At 49.6% G+C, this 22,347-nt stretch overlaps 9 protein-coding genes across 9 annotated transcripts; 4 read left to right on the top strand and 5 right to left on the bottom strand.

Moving 5' to 3' along the window:
• Window positions 1-347: 347 nt before the first annotated feature.
• Window positions 348-1,430, top strand: N7511_000230 (uncharacterized protein; the record flags this gene model as incomplete). The annotated part of the gene is made up of 3 exons (XM_057122655.1): window positions 348-399; window positions 459-700; window positions 771-1,430. 3 exons carry the CDS (start codon window positions 348-350, stop codon window positions 1,428-1,430), a joined length of 954 nt encoding a protein of 317 aa, XP_056988388.1.
• A 323-nt stretch (window positions 1,431-1,753) lies between these two features.
• Window positions 1,754-3,483, top strand: N7511_000229 (uncharacterized protein; the record flags this gene model as incomplete). Its single annotated transcript, XM_057122654.1, has 5 exons — window positions 1,754-1,806; window positions 1,866-1,948; window positions 2,011-2,365; window positions 2,421-2,649; window positions 2,701-3,483. The coding sequence occupies 5 exons, from the start codon at window positions 1,754-1,756 to the stop codon at window positions 3,481-3,483; spliced, it is 1,503 nt and encodes a 500-aa protein (XP_056988387.1).
• Window positions 3,484-4,029: 546 nt separating this feature from the next.
• On the bottom strand, window positions 4,030-4,970 carry N7511_000228 (Bax inhibitor-1 family protein; the record flags this gene model as incomplete). The annotated part of the gene is made up of 3 exons (XM_057122653.1): window positions 4,030-4,627; window positions 4,705-4,775; window positions 4,827-4,970. The coding sequence occupies 3 exons, from the start codon at window positions 4,968-4,970 to the stop codon at window positions 4,030-4,032; spliced, it is 813 nt and encodes a 270-aa protein (XP_056988386.1).
• Window positions 4,971-5,850: 880 nt separating this feature from the next.
• N7511_000227 (uncharacterized protein) lies at window positions 5,851-6,728 on the top strand (the record flags this gene model as incomplete). The annotated part of the gene is made up of 3 exons (XM_057122652.1): window positions 5,851-5,937; window positions 5,998-6,362; window positions 6,440-6,728. The coding sequence occupies 3 exons, from the start codon at window positions 5,851-5,853 to the stop codon at window positions 6,726-6,728; spliced, it is 741 nt and encodes a 246-aa protein (XP_056988385.1).
• Window positions 6,729-7,410: 682 nt separating this feature from the next.
• N7511_000226 (uncharacterized protein) lies at window positions 7,411-9,050 on the bottom strand (the record flags this gene model as incomplete). The annotated part of the gene is made up of 5 exons (XM_057122651.1): window positions 7,411-7,833; window positions 7,897-8,288; window positions 8,359-8,550; window positions 8,618-8,879; window positions 8,931-9,050. The coding sequence occupies 5 exons, from the start codon at window positions 9,048-9,050 to the stop codon at window positions 7,411-7,413; spliced, it is 1,389 nt and encodes a 462-aa protein (XP_056988384.1).
• Window positions 9,051-11,528: 2,478 nt separating this feature from the next.
• On the bottom strand, window positions 11,529-14,799 carry N7511_000225 (SPX and EXS domain-containing protein; the record flags this gene model as incomplete). Its single annotated transcript, XM_057122650.1, has 7 exons — window positions 11,529-11,882; window positions 11,933-12,643; window positions 12,692-12,865; window positions 12,914-13,057; window positions 13,105-14,625; window positions 14,681-14,735; window positions 14,786-14,799. 7 exons carry the CDS (start codon window positions 14,797-14,799, stop codon window positions 11,529-11,531), a joined length of 2,973 nt encoding a protein of 990 aa, XP_056988383.1.
• Window positions 14,800-15,719: 920 nt separating this feature from the next.
• On the bottom strand, window positions 15,720-16,257 carry N7511_000224 (DUF3759 domain-containing protein; the record flags this gene model as incomplete). Its single annotated transcript, XM_057122649.1, has 3 exons — window positions 15,720-15,898; window positions 15,958-16,092; window positions 16,242-16,257. 3 exons carry the CDS (start codon window positions 16,255-16,257, stop codon window positions 15,720-15,722), a joined length of 330 nt encoding a protein of 109 aa, XP_056988382.1.
• A 1,462-nt stretch (window positions 16,258-17,719) lies between these two features.
• On the top strand, window positions 17,720-18,502 carry N7511_000223 (alpha/beta hydrolase; the record flags this gene model as incomplete). Its single annotated transcript, XM_057122648.1, has 1 exon — window positions 17,720-18,502. One exon carries the CDS (start codon window positions 17,720-17,722, stop codon window positions 18,500-18,502), a length of 783 nt encoding a protein of 260 aa, XP_056988381.1.
• A 1,391-nt stretch (window positions 18,503-19,893) lies between these two features.
• N7511_000222 (uncharacterized protein) lies at window positions 19,894-20,640 on the bottom strand (the record flags this gene model as incomplete). The annotated part of the gene is made up of 1 exon (XM_057122647.1): window positions 19,894-20,640. The coding sequence occupies one exon, from the start codon at window positions 20,638-20,640 to the stop codon at window positions 19,894-19,896; it is 747 nt and encodes a 248-aa protein (XP_056988380.1).
• Window positions 20,641-22,347: the final 1,707 nt, after the last annotated feature.

Here is a 22,347-nt window from a genome sequence, read left to right as displayed (position 1 = left end):
AAAGGAAGCGAGAAAAACTGCTTCAACGTGCCACTTATTGGACTCGACATGCAGTCCAGCTGTAGCGCCTAGAGACAGTGCAAGTGGGAAAGAGGGCCCTCTGATCAGATGCATGCAGAATCATAGGCGTCAAGTTCCCAAAGGGTCATGGACTACACAGAAATCTCGGCCATTACGCCGGCCTCGGTCCACCTTCCCACGGTTAAATGCCCGCGGGGCTAAATTGGAGACGGTACGCGCTGCAAAGGACCCCGAGGAAGTTCCACTGCTTGTATATAGGATTGCAGAACCCCCCGAGGGTTGGGGACTTTTGTAACTTGACTTCTTTAATCGTCAATACCCCGAATATGGCTCTCTCAGTCAAAGGAAGAACTGCCATTATTACTGGAGCCGGCTCCGGTATGTTTTTCAATTCTTCAAATGTTCTACAGTAGACTGTATGCTTACTTGGCAGGTAGGAATCAACCTTGCCTTTGCAAAGTTGCTGGTAGAGAATGGGTGCAATGTTCTCATTGCAGACCTAGCCTTGCGCCCTGAAGCGCAGGTGCTTGCTGATAAGCACTCTTCTGGACCAGCCCGAGTTGTGTTCCAGCAGACGGACGTGGTGGATTGGGTACAACTCGAGCGAATGTTCGAGGTTGCAGAGAAAGAGTTTGGCGAGATCGATATTGTTTGCCCGGGCGCTGGAGTCTACGAGCCGGTAAGAGAGCAGAGAGGAACATAAACAAATCCCCTACAGAACAGCACAAGGCTGACTACAAGCTACACAGAACTGGAGCAACTTCTGGCGCCCACCCGGCGCTGACCCGAGCAAGGACTCGATCGCTGGTGGCCGATATGCGCTGGTAGATATTAACGTCACACACCCGATCCGCACGACACAGCTAGCCATCGCCCATTTCCTCAAGAACCGGAGCAGTGGTCGCCCAAGGCACATTGTCCACATCTCCAGTATTGCCGGACAGAATGCCAACCTCGCAGCACCCATTTACTGTGCGACCAAACATGCTATTAACGGCCTGGTCCGAGCGCTGGCGGATCTCGACAAGAAGCTGGGGATCAGGGTCACAGCTGTGGCGCCGGGCGTTATCAAGACCCCGCTATGGACCGACCATCCCGAGAAGATCAAAATGGTCGATGACAGCACCGACGCGTGGGTGACGCCTGAGGAGGTGGCGACCGTGATGTTGGCGCTCGTTCAGCAGGAAGTGGTGGGCGAGGTTATTGGGGATCAGTCCGGCAATGGGCCGCAATATCAGGTCGAGGGTGGTACCATCCTAGAGGTGTCGAAGACCGTGCGGGCTGTGAACCAGTTTAACGATCCTGGGCCTGGTAACCGGCCTGGAAATACGGCGTCGGATCATCATCGTGTGGAGGCGGAGAGTTATCGACTTTTGGCGCAGAAGGGTTGGGGATTATCCAAATTGTAAATGATAACGTTATCACGCCAATTATGCAGTCATTGAGTACGCGATCACGACAAACATGACTATTCAAGCGAATCCGATACGAAAATAGCGAATAGACGTAGGATGTCAAGTGTAGCGGAGGGTCAAGATTTGCATGGAGAAGGGTCCGAGCCGGTCATGTGCTCTCTGCGATAAGGCCCCCCCCAACTGGCCTTTCCGTCCTCTCACGCTTCAGGAACTCTCGACTCTTTTTGATCTCGGCCCCGCTGGCAGTGGCCGCTGTTATGTGCTGTGCGCCCTACGAATTAGCCAACTGCTTTCCCCATTATATCTGATCGTGAATCATGGAGGAGGCTACTATCGGGGTAGGCCCATCGGCGGGATCTGGACTGCGCAAGTACGTCTACAATTCAAGTATTCTATCGCAAGGGAATGACTCACTGATATCCGATACAGGCGTTCAGGTCGCATGAAACGAGCTGGAGATGTCGTAGGCGAGGCAAGTTGGGCCAGTAGCGTGATCAATTTGGTGAATACCAGTAAGGGCGCTTAGATATCCAGGGACATGGGGACTGCCGATGCTAATGTGATTGTTCTCTAGTTGTTGGCGCTGGTGTACTTGCTATGCCCCTAGCCATCTCCCACATGGGAATCGTCCTCGGAGTCTGCGTCATCCTTTGGTCTGGCTGTGCCGCAGGATTTGGCCTTTATCTTCAATCGCTATGCGCTCAATACCTCGACCGTGGAAGCGCCTCTTTTTTCGCCTTATCGCAATTGACATACCCCAATGCGGCGGTGGTTTTTGACGGTGCCATTGCGATCAAATGCTTTGGTGTCGGGGTGAGTTATCTGATTATCATCGGAGATCTCATGCCCGGCGTGGTACAGGGCTTTGTCGGTGCTGAGCCTGCATACGATTTCTTGGTAGATCGTCACTTTTGGGTGACTGCCTTTATGTTCGTTATTACAGACTTTTTACGACGAGTGAAAATGCTGACTATTTCATCGCAGGTTGATTGTGATTCCTCTTTCTTATCTACGCCGATTAGATTCGTTGAAGTACACTAGTATTGCGGCCTTGGTTTCCATGGCCTACTTGGTTGTTTTGGTGGTCTATCATTTCGTTCTCGGAGATACAAAAGAAGACCGTGGCCCGATTCGTGTCGGTCACTGGGCAGGCGCAGTACCAACTCTCAGCAGCCTGCCAGTCATCGTGTTCGCATTCACATGTCATCAAAATGTAAGTTTACACTGCTGCAAAAACGATGGACATATCTAACAAGCCGTCTAGATGTTCTCTATCCTCAATGAAATCGGCAACAACAGCCATTTCCGCACAACAGCAGTTGTTCTCGCCAGTACCGGCAGTGCAGCTGGAACCTACATCCTTGTCGCAATTACCGGCTATCTCTCCTTCGGCAACAGTGTCGGCGGCAACATTGTTGGAATGTACCCGCCCGGTGTGCCAGCAACAATCGGCCGCGCTGCAATCGTCATGCTAGTGATCTTTTCCTACCCGCTCCAGTGCCATCCATGCCGAGCATCAGTCGATGCCGTTCTGAAATGGCGCCCCAGACCCAAAGCCAGCGGCACCGAAGGCTCCCCACACCGCCATCCACTGCTTGGTCCTCGTGGAAACCGCACTCCCGAACCTATGAGCGATCTTCGCTTCTCAATTATCACGACTACTATCCTAATTCTCAGCTACATTGTGGCCATGACTGTGTCCTCTCTCGAAGCCGTGTTGGCTTACGTTGGTAGCACCGGCAGTACGAGTATCAGTTTCATTCTGCCTGGCTTGTTCTACTACAAGATCTCTTCGCCAGACTCGCCTACCCACCGTGGTTTGATGAAAGAGGATGATGAGGCAGATGATGATCTCTCAGAGGACGATGATGACGAGGATGAGGGTTCTCTTTCCCGCTCATTAACTGAGAGTGGCCTCTTGCTTCGTGGCAAGAAACACTGGCGCAAAGCCCTGTTGCGACCGCTTAGTCTGGCATTGGCTGCTTACGGCTTCCTTGTCATGGTCGTGTGCCTGATTACGAACACTTTCTTCATAGCCTCGCATTAGTTGGCTTTTACTGCATAACTTGTTTTGTGCTCCCAGTCGTGCAAGCTTTGTCACCTCTGGGTAGAACATAAAAGTTAAGTTTGGTAAATTCTGTTTCTGTTTGTCTTTCCTACACAGGACTAGACCATTGCATCTTTGCTATCTATACTTGACTAGAGTTTCTGCTGTTTTCCCCGAGGGTTTTGCACAGTCCATCCTTGGTCCCATTATACTCGTTCATGTTGGGTGTTTGGAGTATTGTATCTATCATCTTGCTTGCTTTTTATACTTCAGTAATTTCTTTGGCAGTCTCCATTTTGCCTGTTTTACGCATTTGTGTAGCTTGATAAGTGTACAAAAAATATAATGAGAGGAGTGGCTTCCAATATGAGGGATAGATTTATTATGAAGGGAAAATGTACTGCAGTGCAATTCAACCCAAGTCAAGAACACGAAGATCCAAGAACCATGGTAACTCCAACGTCCAGCAACTATTTGCCCCTATCTCCTAAAAAGTAGATGACAAGTTAACGACCAATTCGGTACATCCGAGAGCTACAGCCAAGCTCAGTTGTTATTGTTAGCACCATTCAGAATGCGCAGAATAGACATGAACAAATTCAGCACATCCAAATAGAGCGAGATAGAAGCCGCGATTTCCTCCTCAACATGGTAGTGGCGCATGACCAGCTGCGTATCAACAAGGATATATCCAGAGAAGATGAGCGCACCCAAAGCACCATAGATAATCTCAACGGTACTCCCAAAGGGAACGAACATGGCGACAAACCCAAACAGAACCATGAACCAGAGTGCACCGAACAGGTACGGCATCCAGTCCGTGAAATCGTACTTGGTCTGGCATGCGAACAACGTCAAAGCAACAAAGATACCAAGCGTCAGAACGAGCGCTTGCACCACGATTTTGGACTCGTAGAAGGATGTCGCAACGCTGATCGAGTATGCCTCTAACAAGGTAAACCCGGAGAGGAATAGAAGGTTTGCCGGGTATGACTTGCGCTTCCAGAAGGTTGCCAGCATGAAGCCCAAGGCACCGAAGACGGAGATTATCATCAACCAGGGGTGGCCTTGGATCCAGATGCGGTAGCTTTCATTGAAGAAGGAGATCGAGCTCATGACTGTTGTGAGAAGGAGCTGAACAGTTCTGGGTGGGTGAGAGGGTTAGTATTTAATATCTATAGTGAAGCTGCTCGATGCAGGGGTCTGCGTTATTGTACTTACAGGATCGAGTAGACTTTCCGGACAAATTGCATGCGGATGTCAATCGTGCCTTCGGCTACCATACCACCGAACTGTGCTTCTGGTTAATTTCTGCTACTTGCTTTGTTTGGATCGTTGCTTACCTTGAAGTCATCCGGTAGGTTATCATTTTCGCTGCGAGGCTCCGGCTCTGCTGTAGCCTGGTATGAGGGAGGGGCTTGGGAGAAGTGGTTGTCTTCGAAGGAGTCCCGCTGGGGAGCAGGCTCATATCTGGCATTTGCAGCCATTTTGTTGGTATCTGGGGATCGAGGATGCTCTGTGATAATGACTTCGTGAAGAAAGAAACAAGTAAGAGTGAAGCCTGGAGGCGTAGTGCATGTGACGTGACGGATCACGTGTGATAAGCAAATGTCCGGGGTGTTTAACCTAAGGTGTCTATTTTCTGACTGCTTAGTAAGATGACTGCACCTATATAAGTTACAAAGGTAACCCCATGGGATTGGCGAGAATTTGGTGTAGAGCCGCATATATTGTCCTCGCTGAATTCCAATCGGTATTGCTTTGAGTGGGAGAGTTGCTCTGGGACCAACCAGTTGTGCCTTTCCCTACAAAGCCGACAAGCTAAGCAAGTACGAAGCAAGAGATAAGTTATATAGTCCAAAAGAATTCTTTCCTGGCATTATTCTTTTATGCTACTGCATCCGAAACTGGCCATCATTGGACTGACCTAGGTGAAATGCTTCGTATTAGATCATTGCACGAGCGTGTCGCATATAATTGGCTCCGAGTGTGCTAAAACAGGTATGCATGGTCACGGTGGAGATTCCCGTTGCCCTAATTTCTCCCGCCGGAGCTCCAACGAAACCCATATTATGTCCCTAAGTTTGCCCCCCGTCAGGTCCTTATCTCTGTCGATCGCATCACCTCATGGCTTTAGACCAGTGGGGGTTTTCCTTTGTTTTAGTGTCGCCGCTACTGTATGCCCCTCTTGCATTTGTAATCGAACAGATTGATAATCAGCATCCCACATTCCAAGGTTAGATAATGGTGTGTTGATAGAAGTACAGTTAAAGGGCCTGTATCTATCTGCCTAGTTTGTATCAACGCACTGATTCAATTGTCTCAACTTTCTACATTTTCGACTTGTACCGTTTATACTACGCTACTATGCCTTCCACTGTTGCCTTTGTTACCGGTGCAAACCGCGGACTGGGCTTCGGACTGGTGAAAAGTTTCGTGGCCAACCCGAACTACGTAAAGTCATCCTCTTACCTGGCATATCCGTTGGGAGCTAGCTAATTGAGCCACTCGTAGGTTGTCGTTGCTGCGGTCCGTGATCCTGCACACCCAACCGTTAAGGAACTATCCGAGCTATCCACGGGCGAAGGTAGCAGCATTATCGTCGTGAAGTATGATGCCGGTGTTGAGCAGTCCGCCTTTGACGCTGTTAAAGAAGCCAGCGACAAGGGCGTTGATCATATTGATTACGTTGTTGCCAATGCCGGTATTGCTAAAGCGTATCCCCTTGTCAAGGATGCCAAACGCGCCGACGTCCTCGAGCATATTGAGGTAAACGTCTTAAGCGTTATCTCTCTCTACCAAGCCACTCGACCTCTGCTTGAAAAGTCGATCACTAAGCCTGTCTATGCTATCATGGGATCTGGAGCTGGTGCATTAGGGTAAGATATTTCTCTTAGATTCCCCTATGTGGTTACCATTTCTTTCGTATGTATATCTATACTGATTCACTCCCTAGTCGTCAGCCTCCCGTTCCCAGTGCAGTATATGGAGCTTCCAAGTCTATACTCCCGTGGTACGGTGTTCGAATTAATGCCGAAGATGAGTGGCTTAACACCTTTGTCTTGGACCCCGGCTGGGTACAGACCGATATGGGCAACGGGGCTGCGAAAGGGTGGGGTATAGAGTCAGCTCCTGACACTGTTGAAAAGTCTACAAGCGGTATGGTTGACGTGATTATCAATGGAACCAAGGAGCAGTATGGTGGCAAAGTCGTCCTCTACAACGGCGAAGTTCAAGAATGGTAGATTGCTTGGGTGGTATTTGCTTCATCGGTGATTCAGTGATTGACATATGAGAAAGCTAGAGATATTGAATATACGTTCTTTTTTACGACCTTGGAAATCCACTTGGTAGTAAAAAGACTTGAAAATGAGAACGAAATGCCGGTTTCGAGTTTCTTACGTCGATAATGTGATACCAGAAAGTGTCGAAAAAAGTCATGTATAAACACAGTAATGTATATATATGGAGTTATCCTGATATGTGTCATGAACCACTGTCTCATTGATGGTCGCCGATAACCCGAGTGAAGCCAATTTTTTATAAAATGGAGCCAAATCCTTGACCATTTCAGCGTCATCTCCATCCGGCAATGTAGCGTCACTTCCGCTGGCTAGTGTGACGAGAGGTTGAAATCCATGAAGAGTATCTAGCACAAGAAGATGGCGCTGCGATGCTTCCACGGCAGCCTAATACTTTTCTATGTCACTCTCCGTCAGAACAAAAACCGTCTTTGTTACGTGGCGAGCTACTTGCTTAGTTGTATCATTAGCTTAACCTTCCAAGGCTCCAACCGGGGAAGTAAATCACAGAAAACACAAAGCACAGATTCATAAGCCAATGAAGTAAATTGATATGCTTATGCAAATAACAAATAGGTATATGTCCAACAAAAAAGCGAAACCTCAGGTGCAAGCCAGCTCAACCCTAAGTAGAATTCGAGTTATCGGCACAAGACCAAGCACTCGAGCCCCCAGAAGCATTATAGCTATCAATAATGCCAACAACAGAGCCGTAGGTGCCGGCAACCATCATCAATGTACCAATGATAACAACAAACACACTCCAGCAGACCATCGCAGTCCACCTGGCCGATTTCTCGGTCTTGCCCTTGCCCCAGTTATCATACAGCCACATGCATCCCATAGGCTGGAAACACATGAATGTACCAAGCAAGGCACCGATCAGTGAAACAAGACTGTCAAAGACAGGGATGGCACTGGCAATGATATACGAGATCAGTCCGACGCCAGTGACGCAGCCGAGCCACGCGCTCCAGTGGACGATGCTGTTGGAAGTGAGATGTTTTGAGCCACGGAGGGCGCGGACAAAGATATACTTTCCCGGCAGCTGAGCAGTATTAGTTTCCTTTCTTGATCATTATTTGATGTCGAGCCGGGATGGCAAACTTACATGGATGAACAGCATCGTCGAAACTAATAGACCGGGAATGGCAAATCCGTAGCTGACTTTCTTCATGGTCGGTCCTGCCGAGCCGAGGGCTGGCGAGGCAACGTATGAGCCGCAGTAGTAGTATACCACGATGCCGATGGTGAGGTACACGGCTGTCACGGCGCTCTGGCAGATAATCATGGAGCGAGTATAGAAGCGCGGCTCGCGCATTTCAGATACGACGGAGAAAAATGCGGGTGTACCGGCATAAGCGAAGATCAGAGAGGAAATGGCGGAGACCGCTTCGGCAAATGAAGGATTGGCGATGATTTTGTAGTCGGATTGCCAGTGTCCTTCCTGGGGGGCGGAAGCTGGGCGGTCCTGGACACCAACGGCGATGGTGACGATCATGACTGGTGAGAGAGAGTGTGGTTAGCTTTTGTTCATGTGCGTTGGAATTTTCTGGTTTGCTAGATATCTTACTTGCTGTGAGAATGGCGACGAGACCAACCCATGCGAGCCAACTTATACGACCGAGTGTGCGAATACTGGCGAATCCAATTCCTGCGATGGCTGCGATGGCGACAAAGACGGCCGTACAGGTGGCATGTGTCGAAACGGAGTTGAGGGCAATTGAAAGGCCGAGCATTCCAGAGCCAGCGACAAAGATCCAATCTTTAGGATTGTCAGAGTCAGAATTGTCAGGGGGATGATTGTTCGTGCAAATCGAGTATACACTTACATAGACAGAACACGAAACCAAATAGTTCACGACCAATTGGACCAAACATTAGACCCCCAGCATCGTCGATACTGTAGACTTCTCGATGCTTGAGTTTGAAGACCCCGACCATATAGTCGGACCAGGTTGTGATGATAGCGACTACGAGCAGGCATATCACGCCAGGAACAAGCCCTAACGTGTCGAAAGCGCTAGGAATGGATAGTACACCCAGACCAATCTGACTCTTCATCATCAAAACCACCGTTCCCGCCCATCCTACCTGTCAAGGGGGTTAATTGAGAGCCATTCAAGCAATACTGGAGAGACATACGTTACGATAGTTGGGGCCACCCTCTGTAATTTCTCCAAAGACATCATCGTGGGCCATGACAGGGGCATCTTGAACGTCTGTGTCAAGCCCTTCAAGGTCTTTCTTCTTGATGTCGGCCATAGTGGAATCAACTGAATAGAGTGGATGGGTCTACCCGAAAACACAGTGGACATGGAACGGGTTTTAACCTCCTCGGCGAGAGTCCGCCAGTGCTACGGACTTTCAACGGGGCGTCCGAGATAAGACGACGTACACCACTCGACATCTCAGTCGTCAGTCCCAGATCCACAGTGGAAGTGGAGTGGCTAACTGCAATTGACCTCGCCACGCTAACTTCGGTTTCAGACCCCATCCAGCTTTGAGAATTCGCGCATCCCTCATGCACTTAACCCGATGGGCTCTGCAATGACGACAGAGTCGCAATGCGTGGGGACCTATGTGGAGTCCTTTCAGTGCCCACGGCTGGTCCATCGTTTTCTCCATAGGAAACCCCATGGGGAAGTGTTGATGTTTACTCCTCCAACCTTAACTAAACCTCACCGCTGCGCCACCAAATGGTTTCCCCCCAATGCCCAGACACGCCCCGCCGGAAACCAGGGGTAGTGATCGGAGTCGTGGCTTTCCGGGAAGAAAATAGCGCACGGTTAGAAGATCTTGATGAGAAAGGTGACTTCAGGGGCTTATCTCGCACTAACCTGTATTTGAGATATGGGGTTTCATATCTCTGATAACTGAAGAACCCATAACATAACATAACATCACATCAATTGATCACATCTGAGAATATCTTGCCACCGAGATAAGATCGGAAAGGTCGACCAAATCGACCAAATCGACCGGCTTCCCTTCCGATGGTTCATTTCCCCGCATAATCCTGGAACCTGAATCTGGCAAATCTAACCGGGCGAATCCGATCGGCGGAAGAGTTACTCTTTTCACTCCCAAGCCTCAGGTCACTTGCCTAATCCAGAAGTGTGGCTGCCTGTTCCACAACGTGTGATCTCCAATGACGTCGGGAAAGGCCTTCCTCCCTTGGAATGGTGACAGTCGCTATGTAATGTACCCCAATTTTGGATTCTGGATTCCAGGCTGGTAGATTCATTCTCGGGGGGATATCGACAAGCACGCCCATATCATATCCCCTTGTTCGGATAGTCAGCCCTACAGTGGACATGTCAGAAACACAGGCCGGGTTCTGCTCGTTATACTATTCCCCCCTACATAAACTATCTACTGTACAATACTGCACCATAGGGACGGGGAAACCTTCCAGATATGATTAGCCAATCCACGTTAATGACAATCTCTGTCAAGCCTGGAGATAGTCAGGGGCCCAGAGCTGGATCCCAGCCTTGGAAAAACAGGCAAGTCGAAGAGAAAAAGAAAAAAGAACTGGGTGGCCAGGATCGTCAGGCAAAAGCTGGGGTAATCACGTGTGAGGATCACAGTGGGGCCCTTCCTAGTTTGGACATCCAATGCCCTCTCGATCAACTTGATGCCAGCACCAACTACCCATTTCAAACGATTTAGTGGTGAAACACGACATGTAGTTGCAGAAGAATTGGTGCACGGCAAGGACGAGATTACTCAATCTACCCCAAGATCCTTTTCACCCTTCTCTCTGTCCTATTCTTACCATCCATTATTGCTTTTGGCTTTTTTGGGCGACGCTCTCCACTATTCAACTCATTGTGGCTTGTCACAGTGAAGATGGCTACCGCAGCCGTGACTATGCAGGCTAGACCACCAAGGATACGGAAGACCTCTTCGCCACACACATCCATCTCTCCCCCCGATTCCAACTAAGACCCAATTCACAAAAGAACCCCGATACAAAGCCAAGGTCCAAGACACTCCTACAGTCAGATCAACGAGAAGAAAAAAGCAAGCAATCCCGAAACCTACACCACGCCACAACCTGATAAGGTCCCAACAGGGCACAGCCTCCCACCAACCACCGGCTGCGAACGCCTACAGTACAGTACACCATGCCGGACAATGTGGCAATATCCATGTAATAGACCTGCAAGCCACGCATAGCACATGCACAAATCTCATGGGGGCGAACATCAATGTACACTGTATCCGGTTTCCATCGGATCCCAGCGGGTCGAGCGACCACCGGTATGGCGCCCGATGACAAAGTCCCATCTAGCCCGCCCAAGAGGCCGTCTTCTGCCCTGTGCTTGATGCAGTGGCGGGGGCCCTGCCGGTGCCATTGAATGAGGCAACCAATACCGGGCCGGGTCCCGGTTGGAGGGCTCGTATCTCTGGGTTTCAGTTCAGGGGTACGTCTATCAATCACGCCATGCTTTCTCGTAAGAGGTGGACGTAATGATGATAGGATATTGGGAGGGTGGGAATTCGAGAGGGAGGTGGAGGGTTGGATAGCAAATTAAGATTTATTCATTCCGAGATAAGACTTCTATATGCAAACTGCAGGTTGAGTATCTATAGATAAAGCGAGAAACCACGTGTTCCAAGGCATAAGATGTAGATGGGGAAAAGATGGGCATGAATGGGCATGGGGCAAGATTAATCACCTGTTTTTGGGCTTGGGCTTGTTTTCGTTTTTCACGCTGTTTTTTTTGTTTTGGTTCATTCCACGATGCGGTTCATTGCATCCTGTCGGATAGAGTGAGGTCTTCCATTCTCTCGCGTTTCATTGTCATTCACTGTTGATCCCGAGTCTTCGTCCGTGCTGAGATCACCCTCGTCCTCGTCTGTGCTGTCATCGCCACCGGGTCCCATGCCTTGACCGACACTTGCGCTGGAGAGATACGTTGGTCGGCGACGTTGGAAGTCTTGCGCATGTGCTGATGCGACAATCGTGCCGACCCGGCTGATTCCCACCGACGGGCGACGGGTGCGCGCCCGCACACTCGAAACCGAGGGGGTTCCGTGTTCGACGTCGCCGGGTGACATGAAGGGCGTCGAGGCAGCGGCAAGTTGCTGTTCTTGGAGCTGGACATCTTCTGGAGATCCGTCGAGGGGGCAGCGACCGCTGCTGGGAGGTCGTAGGGGAGCGGGACATCGCGTGAGGCACGGAAGAGGAGGACGTTGGTACAGTGTTCGTTTTCCACTCGGAAGATGGACCATATACCACGACGACAGACTTCCGAGAAAGAGACCATGAAGCTGAGTAGCGCTGACTGCTGAATGTTCCTGATGAAGATTGCGTAGTAGATCCAGTTGAAGCGGATAACCACGTCTAGCACCATGGCGACGTAGTAAACCCAGACCCGCCGGAAGGCAAGCACTTCACGGAGCATAGGGTGCTTGGCGTAGGGGTTTCCAAGACTCCAGTCCATTATCAGGTCCCAGACTGAAGTGTATACGGCGTTCAGTAGGGCAAAGGTAATGAATGAGGCTTGGAAGCGCGTTTGAAGGTCGATGCGGTACATGCTCAAGGTGGCATAGTATAGGACGCCGAATATGTACTTGCCCAAGTTCAAGAGGTGAGGAAAGGCATTTCTCGTGTCCAAGTATCGGCGTATGCACTGGAAGGCTCGCCAGACAGATGGCAAACACTGGAAGAAGCCCAGCAGGCGAGAGTGCGAGGAGTTGCAGTGGGGAGGGTTGCCCCAGTAGGAGGCGTATAGACAAAAGAAGAGTTCGATGTTTCCCATGGCATATGTTTGAGAGCAATACATGTCACCAAGGAAGAAATCACGGAACTCGACGGGATATATCCCAGCAAGTAGTAGACGCCACTATGAAGATCAGTGATGCTCTTGAGGATATCAGACGACGGAACTTACATTTGAAAAGGCGAACCATTTGCGACTCCTGTGATATAGAACGCGGGCTGGTAAGAAGACAATGATGACTGTCAAACCGATAAGTACGACAGGCCAATAGATGTACATATCATTTATCCATGAAAAGTTAAGCCACATGAAGAGGCCCATCAAGAAGAAGAAGAAAGAAGGAATCTGTACATGTTAGAAAAGTTTTCCAGTGTTTGAAACTCTGAAACATACCTCCAGATACTGACGCCACTCCAAGGTGTGTCTACTATCATATTCAAAAACGAAGGCATAGTTGATCTTTGACTTGGTCCAAATCAGACAATCCATGCAAAAGAGCAAGACGTGAAACACGATCAGAAAGTATCCACCGTATAACTGCCTTAATTAGCCATGATAGTTGTACAATGCATGGGAGCACCAACCTGCAGCAAATAGCTTGTCTGAACTTGCTTCTCAACATCCGCTGTCCGAAGATGGTGGGTAGCATCGACCAGACCTTTGATTGAAAAGAGAGCTCCTCCCATCAACAAAAGACCCGAACGGAAAGTGTTTGGAGAATAATCCCCCGATTTCTTGAGAGTGTGCCGAAGCTTCGAAGCAGCAATTTTGCGATTGCCACGCTCGAAGTAACGGGCATACAAGTCCTCAACGGCGACCATCAAACTCTCAATCACATCACTCTGCACAAAAGCCGCCTTATTGATCTTTTCCGACATGTAACGCAAGGGAGGGCGAGCGTTGACCGCTTTGTCGTATTTCTTGTTAATCTTCCGGAAGGCTGTGCGGTTCAAATACGCGTACCCCTTCAGGAGTTCGACCCCACGATAGAATTCTTGCAACGCATGCTTAAGCTTGCGCTTCGCAGAGCGATACGAAACTTCCTGGCTAGGCGGATCCTGTCGTCGCATGAAATCCCTCCGGTTGGAAATAAACTCCCGATCCTGGGCGTGCATGCCAGGGGTAGCCATCTCAGCCAAGGCCTCCGAGTTCTTGCCAAAGCGATTCTTGCCAACAAGCGTGTGCTTGAGTCGATGACTGTTAAGTTTGACGAACCCGTTCGGCCGTTGCTGGGACTCCGGGCCATCACCCTTGGCTGCTCTCTTGGCCATTAGAACCTCTTGTATACGTTGATCGCGCATGATGTGCAGCTGCTGACGGAGAACACGAAGCTTATCTGTGGCTTCTTGCTCTTTCATCTGGTAGAAGGAATCGATCTTGTTCAACTCGCTATCCAAAAATTCGAAGAATTCATCTTGGCGCTTGTCGGGCTCTGAGCTGTCAGGCTGTGATCGCTTCCCGCTAGCCTCACCCTCGGTGTTAGAGAAAACCCGGCGCAAGAGATGAGATCCTCGCTTTGCTGATGTCACTCTCGTGACGGCACCACTCAAGGGACTTTGATAACTCGGTCGTTGCTCCAACTCGGGCCTTCGCTCAACCGGAGGACTATCAGGCATGGGCTGTGAAGGCGAAGTGCCGAAAGTAGCATGTCGATCCATCACCGGTGATGGCGTCCTGACCGTCCTGGGTATCTCTCCATGCTCCTCATGCGGCATATACTCCTCGTCGGGGTCGAGTGCTGGGTCTGGCAGCTCAAACGAGGCTGCATCGGACGTTCCTGCTCCATGATGCGGGGGTGTAGCTAGTATACTTCCATAACTACCGATATGATCCGAGAATCGTGACCCTGGCGTGCGCAGTGGCTGTCGCTCGCTTCTGGGAATGGGTGTGGACCGTGTCACAGACGCTGGCTTTGTACCACTTCGCGGAGTCGATGGGTCATTGGGCTCTGCCGCATCCAATGCTTTATCTGTATTTGACGGTGTGAGGCTAAACTGTGCTGCACCGCGAGGCTGCGGGGTGGACTGCCAGTAGGTCGGTGCGCGAGGGCTGCGGTGTGTCTTTTGAAGAGCGCGAGTGATCGCCTTCACTTTTTTCTTGCCGGTCTAGAGATGCATTGATCAGCTTTGACGAGCAGCGATCGACTGACCATTGACTTACCTTGTAGTCGAGATACTTTGCCCGCCACTCAGGAACAAGCTCCTGTTCTAGCTCTCTGGATACAGTCAGCCACTGGAATGTTCAAGTTCTGATCGTGGGACACACTTGGCAAATTTCATGGTGAACGAAGCCTCATCGCACACAGATTGGACGTGACAGAAAGTTTGTCACCGACACTGACGAGGGGGTTAGAAACCTTGGGCCGAAAGCGCACGACTAGCTTGACGCCACACGATAAGCAAGAAAAGCAAAAAGTGGCAATAGTTGGAAAGGAATATTGAGGATCGTTGCAAATCTCCGAAATTTTAGGATTTAGGCTCTTTCACGCAAGGTACCAATGATGTACCCCAGACAGCCACCAAGCGCCATACTTCAACGAAATTCGTGTGAAAATGAACCTGGGTAATACTCCAACGAGAAGTCTCCCATTAGGCACGTGTATGAGCTCATGGGCGGACGTCAGGGGCAGAATGAGCTTGGCAGAATCGGGGGTCCACAAGGCTAAGATTCCCCCCTCGACCCTGGAATCTCCCACTGGCACTACTGTTCTTGTGCAGGGCTCTATCTACACCTGCACGTCTGTATGATATCACATGCTATTCTGCATGCAATAGTAATTCCTTCCCTTGGCCATGACCAACTGACTCAATCAAGAAACCCGTCAGTACCTGTCGTACCACGAGCGTGGAATGCCATCTGGAATGCTGGACACTCTAGTCGGCGGGTTCTCCTGGCAATGACTGGTCCAGCAATACATCCGCATACCGATGGAAGTTCGGCGCATAGTTCCCTATCTCTTGTCGTCACCGACATACGTTTACCAGAGCTGCGACGTCGCACTCCTACATGTCCCACTACACCGCCTATCTTTATCGTCAAGGGAGAGAGAGAGAGAGGAGAGGAATAGTGGAAAGATGTGTTCATTTCATATTGGTATCCAGTTGGTCTTCAAGACCGATGAGCTGCTTTCTCATGCTCAAGTGTTCAAGGTCATTCAATCGTCCATTCCAAGGATCCCAGATGCAGAGTCGGGTATTCCTTAGTAGTTGCCGCGCTCGTAACGCTCCTCGTACATGTGGTGGGCGTTCTTCTCGGCGTGGTGCTTGGCCTTCTCGCGGTCAACCCAGTCCATACCCTTAGTCTCGGCGAGCTTGTCGACCTCGCCGCCGACGAAGCCCATCAGGAGCTCCTTGGCGAAAGCGTGGTTGACTGGCTTGCCTGTACATGGATCAGTCAGCGATATGTACAGATCAGATAATGGGTGGGAGTCAACATACCGGACTTCTTCTCGTGGTCCTCGTAGGCCTTCATGGCAGCAAAGGAGGCGGCACCGGCAGCGAACTCGTGGGAGAACTTGCCCTCGTGGTGCTGCTCACCGTTGTAGACCTCCTCGTGAGCCCGCTCAGATTCGTCTAGAGAGATCCAGTCAGCGGCATCCTTGGAACCGTGTCTTGCAGCCAATGAGGGCTCGATGTAGTGCATATTCATGTATACATGCACATGGGGCATGAGTCTTCATGCAGGGGGAGCACGGGTGAGATGGGTGTATGGGAAGACTTACTCCAGCCCCAAGCCATTGTGAATGTAGTATAGTAGAAGGAGGGTTGTTTGAGAGAGTAGTTGATGTTTTGATGAAGAGAAATCGAGGGGGATGAGGGGATCTTATACCCACGGAGCTGACATTAGAAGACGCCAGAAAGACTACGTACTCAATAGCTGTCTCAGCTCATTGCCCCACCATCCACTTTGCGAGGGTGGCTGAGGTTGTTTGGCTACAGGGTACGGAGGTATCACAGGGGGCCTCCATACTGTACAACTGGACCACGGATCGGACTCGATATGGACTATGTATTGGCTCGTTGTCAGTGGAGAAGGCAGATCGTTGTTATTGTTGGGTATCCGGGGGCGAGGGGCACTACTGTACTCCGTTGAAGAGCTCCGGTGAATCGGGCAGTGAGAAGTCCGACCTTGTATCGTTACTGTAAGTCCAAGATGTCCAGTCCATAGAGGACGAAACTTCAACCTATGATCTTTCCTGTGATATCCCAGCACAGTATGATATCAGTAGTGCACCTTCCCCGTTGCACCACCTCACAATCTCTTGAAACCCGGCGTTACCATGTACGAGTACGTACGTGGTCCTCCAATTGGGCGATCTGATGGGTCAGCTCAGCCCTACTCCGCCGATAGTAAACAAATAGAAAATGAACACAGGCACCACTAGCCGCTTTGGGTGTTAGTCGTACGCTAGTGACGCACTGGGAACGGATCTGTTGAATGCCAAGACCATGAGCCCCCGACACAGCCGAGCCAAGCTTCCCTTCCGAGGCTTGTCGTCGCCTTATGAGACGCGCCACGAGTGGCGGTGAGGAAGTGCTCCTTGGATTGATATTCCGAACGGAACACTATTGAACCTTTGACAAAAGCCTAAGGGCAGTACTCAATCGAGCGGGATCGGAGCGGGATCGGGGCGGAATCGAGGCATGCTCACTGCCGGGTGTTAGGGTGCTACTGTATTTTACTGTACTATTTTGGGGGGTTAATCAATCTCTTGCCATTACGTAGTGCTGTGGCGCCGAGTACCCTCAGAGTAGGGCTCCGAGGGTCTATTTCCGGTCCCTCAAGGGGATGCTCCATAGAAGATCGTGGAATTATGTTGACCGCAATACCCTACACTACGTGGTACCTTCGAACACCACAGTGTGACCCGGCAAATACTGCTGGTATCAGATTGAATGAATGAAGTCATACAATCCCTGGACATCTGTTGATCGCTAGGCAACCACAATATACAATCCCAACGTGAAAGACCAAAATAACAAGTTCCAGCTAAGCCACAGTTGCGGAGACAAGCCACCAGCCACCAGCCACCAGCTTCACCTCCCAATCCTCAAAGCTTCGGTGAGTCCGAGCAGCTCAACTCGACACACCAGGCAATTCCAGCCGTCCACAGCTCTAAGCCTCGCAACGTCCACAGGCCACAGGCTGTCCCATCCCATACCTTCACCTTGAAAGAGAAAAGAAAAAGAGAGAGGAGAGATGCCTACCAAAACCCCCACCACCTCGGACTTCCCCAATCTCACAGTAACCATCACACACCCCTCCCCCTCGTCAACCTCCACCCCATCCCCAAACATTCTTCTTCTCCTGCACGGCCTAGGCGACACAGCCGCAGCCTTCACCAACTTTGCCCAAGCCCTCCGCCTCCCAGAGACAACAATCATAACCATCCAAGGCATTGCCCCGCTCCCCTTTGATCTAGGCGGTTTCCACTGGGGCGATGATGTCTCCTTCAACTCCTCGACCGGCGCGCTAGATATGGATGCTGGCTTTGACAAGGCAACCAGGTTGCTCTCTGGGATGGTCCGGAGCATATTAGTTGACCGGTGCGGGTATCGCTTACGGGAGATCATGGTCTTCGGCTTTGGGCAAGGTGGGATGGCTGGGTTGGCGTTGGCGAGGGAGCTCGGGATTGCGAGTAAGGGGTCCGGTGGTGGTGGTGGTGGTGAGGCTTGGAAGGGAGAGGTTGGGCCGCTGTCTGGTGCTGTTTCTATCGGGGCACCGTATTCGGTTGATGGCTCGAGGGTTGGTAAAAATCGCTCGCCTGTCTTGCTTGTGGCGGGCAGGGACTCGGTTGCTGTTTCGGATGATGCGGTGCGTAGGACTAAGTTGGTCTTTGAGTTTGTGGAGCTTAGTCGGTATGCTCGCAGAGGTGATGGCATGCCTTCGTCGAGAGAGGAGATGTTGCCTATTATGCAGTTCTTTGCTAGGACGTTGAGGAGTAGGCAGGGTGTTCCTGAGGGGAGCGTGGAGTTGAGTTGAGGTGAGGTGGCTGGTTTGTATATCAATGAATATATGAATGTATTTGTATCTAGTTGTGTGTTTTGATATGGTAAAATATAGGGGGGCAGCGGAAAGACTACGGTTGTGCGTGGTGTTGTGGGAGATAATCGTGGTGATTCCGTATAGGCGTTTTCATAGATCTTAATATGAATAGTGCTATATACTTAACTAGGTTTACCGTATAAGTGTCCCTCCCGATCTTGTTGCATATCTATAATAAGCTCGGCGGCTTTATCATAGGCGATAATTAATTGACTGCCAAATTTAGACATTCACCACGAATTCATTACTATCATGTTATGTTAGAACCAGCATAGTTTGATGGGAAGTCAAATGGATATGTCTGGTTTGACAGGAGACTGCGACCGCAACGGGACGCAGTGGCCGTGTGTATGGGTCACGTGTGTAGCTGGACGGAGTGCGCTACTTGGTGTGGTGGGAGAGCTGACTGCCTGACGGCAGTCATAGTAACCTTTTGGTTCAGTGTCCGAACTGCTAAGCTCTCCTAGTGGGTCGTAACACTTTACCTACGATACGCCGTTTTAATAGGCGTCTAAAATAGCAGCGCGTTGAACCATAGATAATTAAGCCGTTTTGCTAGATTTTGGGCCAATTTCCAGAGCTATTGCATCTTTGTGGGAGGTATAGGAGAGAAAAAAAAAACATAGGTCGGTTGTTAGGGCAATTTAGTAGGGTGGGGTGGGAAGGATTAATTGACGTATATCTATATTTTCGACAGATGCGGCCGCTTAAAGCCCGAGTTCAAGGTCCATCCGATCAAGAAGGGCTCTGGTATTTGAAACACTAAGCTAGACGACGGAGAAATATTTTCAATCGAGTCCTTGAGAATCGGTAGGCATTATCGCCGCCTTGGACAGGAAAGCGCGCTCGTGAGAGCCATGCTAGAAAAGGCCAGGAACAAAACTTTAGGGTTTGTTACTGTTGTGCGCCCCGGTGTTCTACGCAGTGAATTGTTATGCGAGCGTAGCGGAGAAGAGGTCCTCAATAAGAAATAGTCGGAATTGGCTGCTAGGGATATTTCAAAATCTTTCTGGCGATCTTTGGGTTAGTCTACCGCCGTGGTCATGCCCTGTCGTCTCTTTCACTTTAATGGCAGCGATTGAGAACCAATCAAAAATCTCATATTCAGAAACGATATTGAGAGTGTTGCAATCCTACATGATAGAACCTCACTCTTTGACTATTCCGCCAGTACACCCATTCCAAATTGCCAACACACTCATCAACAAGCACTCCCACTGCCTCAATGTGGTGCCAATGGCTACTTCCTCAAATCAAATTAAAAGGGTTGCGTAAATTGTCTCGCTTCAATGGACGGAAAGTGATATAGACGAGTACTGTAACAATGATCATTTTTTGGGTCGCAATGCATACATTTTGACCGGTAAGAGTTTATATTGCTTCGGAAATCCACTTTGCACCTCGGTCTTGACAACATCCATGCCAGCGGTATTGAATATCTCCTTGAACTTTGAATCCGTTCTTGTGACACTGCTGTCCAACTCGTCATACATGTCATTACCGACGGGATCAGTGGAGAGATTTTCCTTTACCACCATGATTCCGGAGACTTTCAAACAGTCACGACATCTTGCGATATATGCGACCAGCTGTGCATCCGTGAGATGACCCACACACCACTGGGTCCAAATCAAGTCGTATTTCTTGTTGGGGTTCCAATCCTGAAGACCAACGTTGTAGACGTCCCCTACAACGCCCCGCTGTCCCAACTCTCCTTCCTTGAGAGCTTGAGTAAATTTTTCTACCGGCTCGACAATATCCACCACCTTACAGACATCGCCGAGGAAACCCTTCGTCACGCGACCGACGCCCGCGCCGCAGTCGACACCAAGATCGAGTTTTTGTTGGTTGGAAAGTGTAGGAGTCAATCGTCGGACTTTTGCTAGAAAGTTTTTGGACCCGCGCAGCTCGATGCGTGTATACCAAGGGAGGTCGCCTAGCATGGCTAACATACCACTCGAGGTGGCAGGAACGTTGTTCCAATAGTTTATCGACGCGTCATGGTCAATTTTGGAGTCCGCGGTCGTGGAATCATTTTGTGGTAGCCTGTTGACTACAGGTGTATTTTGGGACATGTTGCAGAGGAATTGAGAGATTGCGCTCAGGTTGGAGACACGAGATTTTCGCACTTGCTCCGGGGTAGATCGCAAATCATGTGACTAACCAAGGCCTAAGGCATAACACTCTAATGAAGTTCGATATAACTATACACAATCTGAAATGTAGCGGGGATGCTTGTAATAATTTTTATTTGATCTAGCGAATCAATTACTACTTTCCAATAATTGCTTTAACCATTTCGCACAATCGAAGGTGGATCCCAGAGGGTTGTTGTTCAATCCCCATATCTCAACAAATTGTAGACCCCGAATGGAAGAAAGCTCGCGGATGCCAGAATCACATTTGAAATCTTCGCACGGAATTGTTGACAGTATTTCTTCGTCAAAAACAAGGCGCAAATACCTGAGTCTTTTGAATTGCTTTAATAGTTGCACGCATCTTGAAGCGTGAAGAGAGAGTAAACGCAACCCAGTATCTTTCGGGTCCGACATGGCTTCCAGGTCGCTGCTGCTGAGCCAGAATAGTTCCAATGATTCCACATTTCTGCGGCCGAGTCGGCCAATGGAAAGTGCAAACTTGATGAAATCATCCATATCATCAAATTTGAATTGAATTGATCGATATGCGAAGGGTAGCGCCTCTTGACGCATCCATCTATTAACGAGCAGAGCGCTAGTGTTCTGACTCAACGGAAAGTAAAATCCACTTGTATCTCCAATTGAAACTGGGAAAATTTTCTCAAGAAATTTGCATGGATCTGTATGCTCCCATTCCTGCTTTTGGATGGCGAGTTCAAGGATACCTAGTCGAATCTCGTGCGGAAGTTTCACCAAATTGCCGCAATCCATCTCGGGGACCGTTCGAGGCTATATTCGTTGAGCTGATAATATTCCAATATGAAAAGGGGTTTCAGTACCTTTGCATTCATTATGATTCGACACGCCTCGAGTTCAGTCAATAAAAGAGGTAGGCCCAATCCAAATGAAAACTGGACGTCTAACGTAAAAATATAGTATCCGACATCACTGCAGCGCTTCAGGGTAATCGTGGCTTCTTCATTATCAAGCGACTATGCTCGAGTTTAGGCAAAAGGCAAGCTTGATCGAAGAGGGACTGAAAATATGGGACGGACGTACATGAATCTCGCCTAACCCTGGAAGCGGAACTCTAAGGCTAGTGATGTGTTCTTGCGATTTCTGCTTTCGATGTTCCTGAAGCTCCTTTTCAGTTCTGTTCAAAAGATTGTTGGAGACAGGTGACAGATCCGAATAGAATCGCTCTTCAATTCGAATCTGATCATTTAGGGGTTCAATCTGGAACCCCAGCTCCTTTTGCATTTCGAGAAGTGTCACGACAGGTCTTTGTTTAGCCATCTCTTGGAACTGAGGATACCGAAGAGCTTTACACTGTACAGTCAAACTCGAGAGAGTGGGTGGATTGAGGGACATCATGATCCACTCCGTTCCTCTTCGTAATGATGATTTTCACGGATCCGGTCGGATAATACTTTTACCGATTCAACGCCTAGGATCATGAAGAAACACAATTTACAAAGCGACAAGTTTAAGGAAACCTTGAAAATGAAACTTGTCTCATAAAGATACAGTACTGTTCTGATGTTGGCTCGGTAAATTTACCACATCTCTAGTCTTCTTTTCTTCTGATGATTTGCTACTTGGCACCGCCATGTTATATTCGTCGTGCATCAGCCTCATTTGCTT

This window comes from Penicillium nucicola (genome assembly GCF_028828085.1).
Source record: "Penicillium nucicola strain IBT 29836 chromosome Unknown utg000001l, whole genome shotgun sequence".
Lineage (NCBI taxonomy): Eukaryota > Fungi > Ascomycota > Eurotiomycetes > Eurotiales > Aspergillaceae > Penicillium > Penicillium nucicola.
This window is presented reverse-complemented; position numbering and strand designations above follow the sequence as displayed.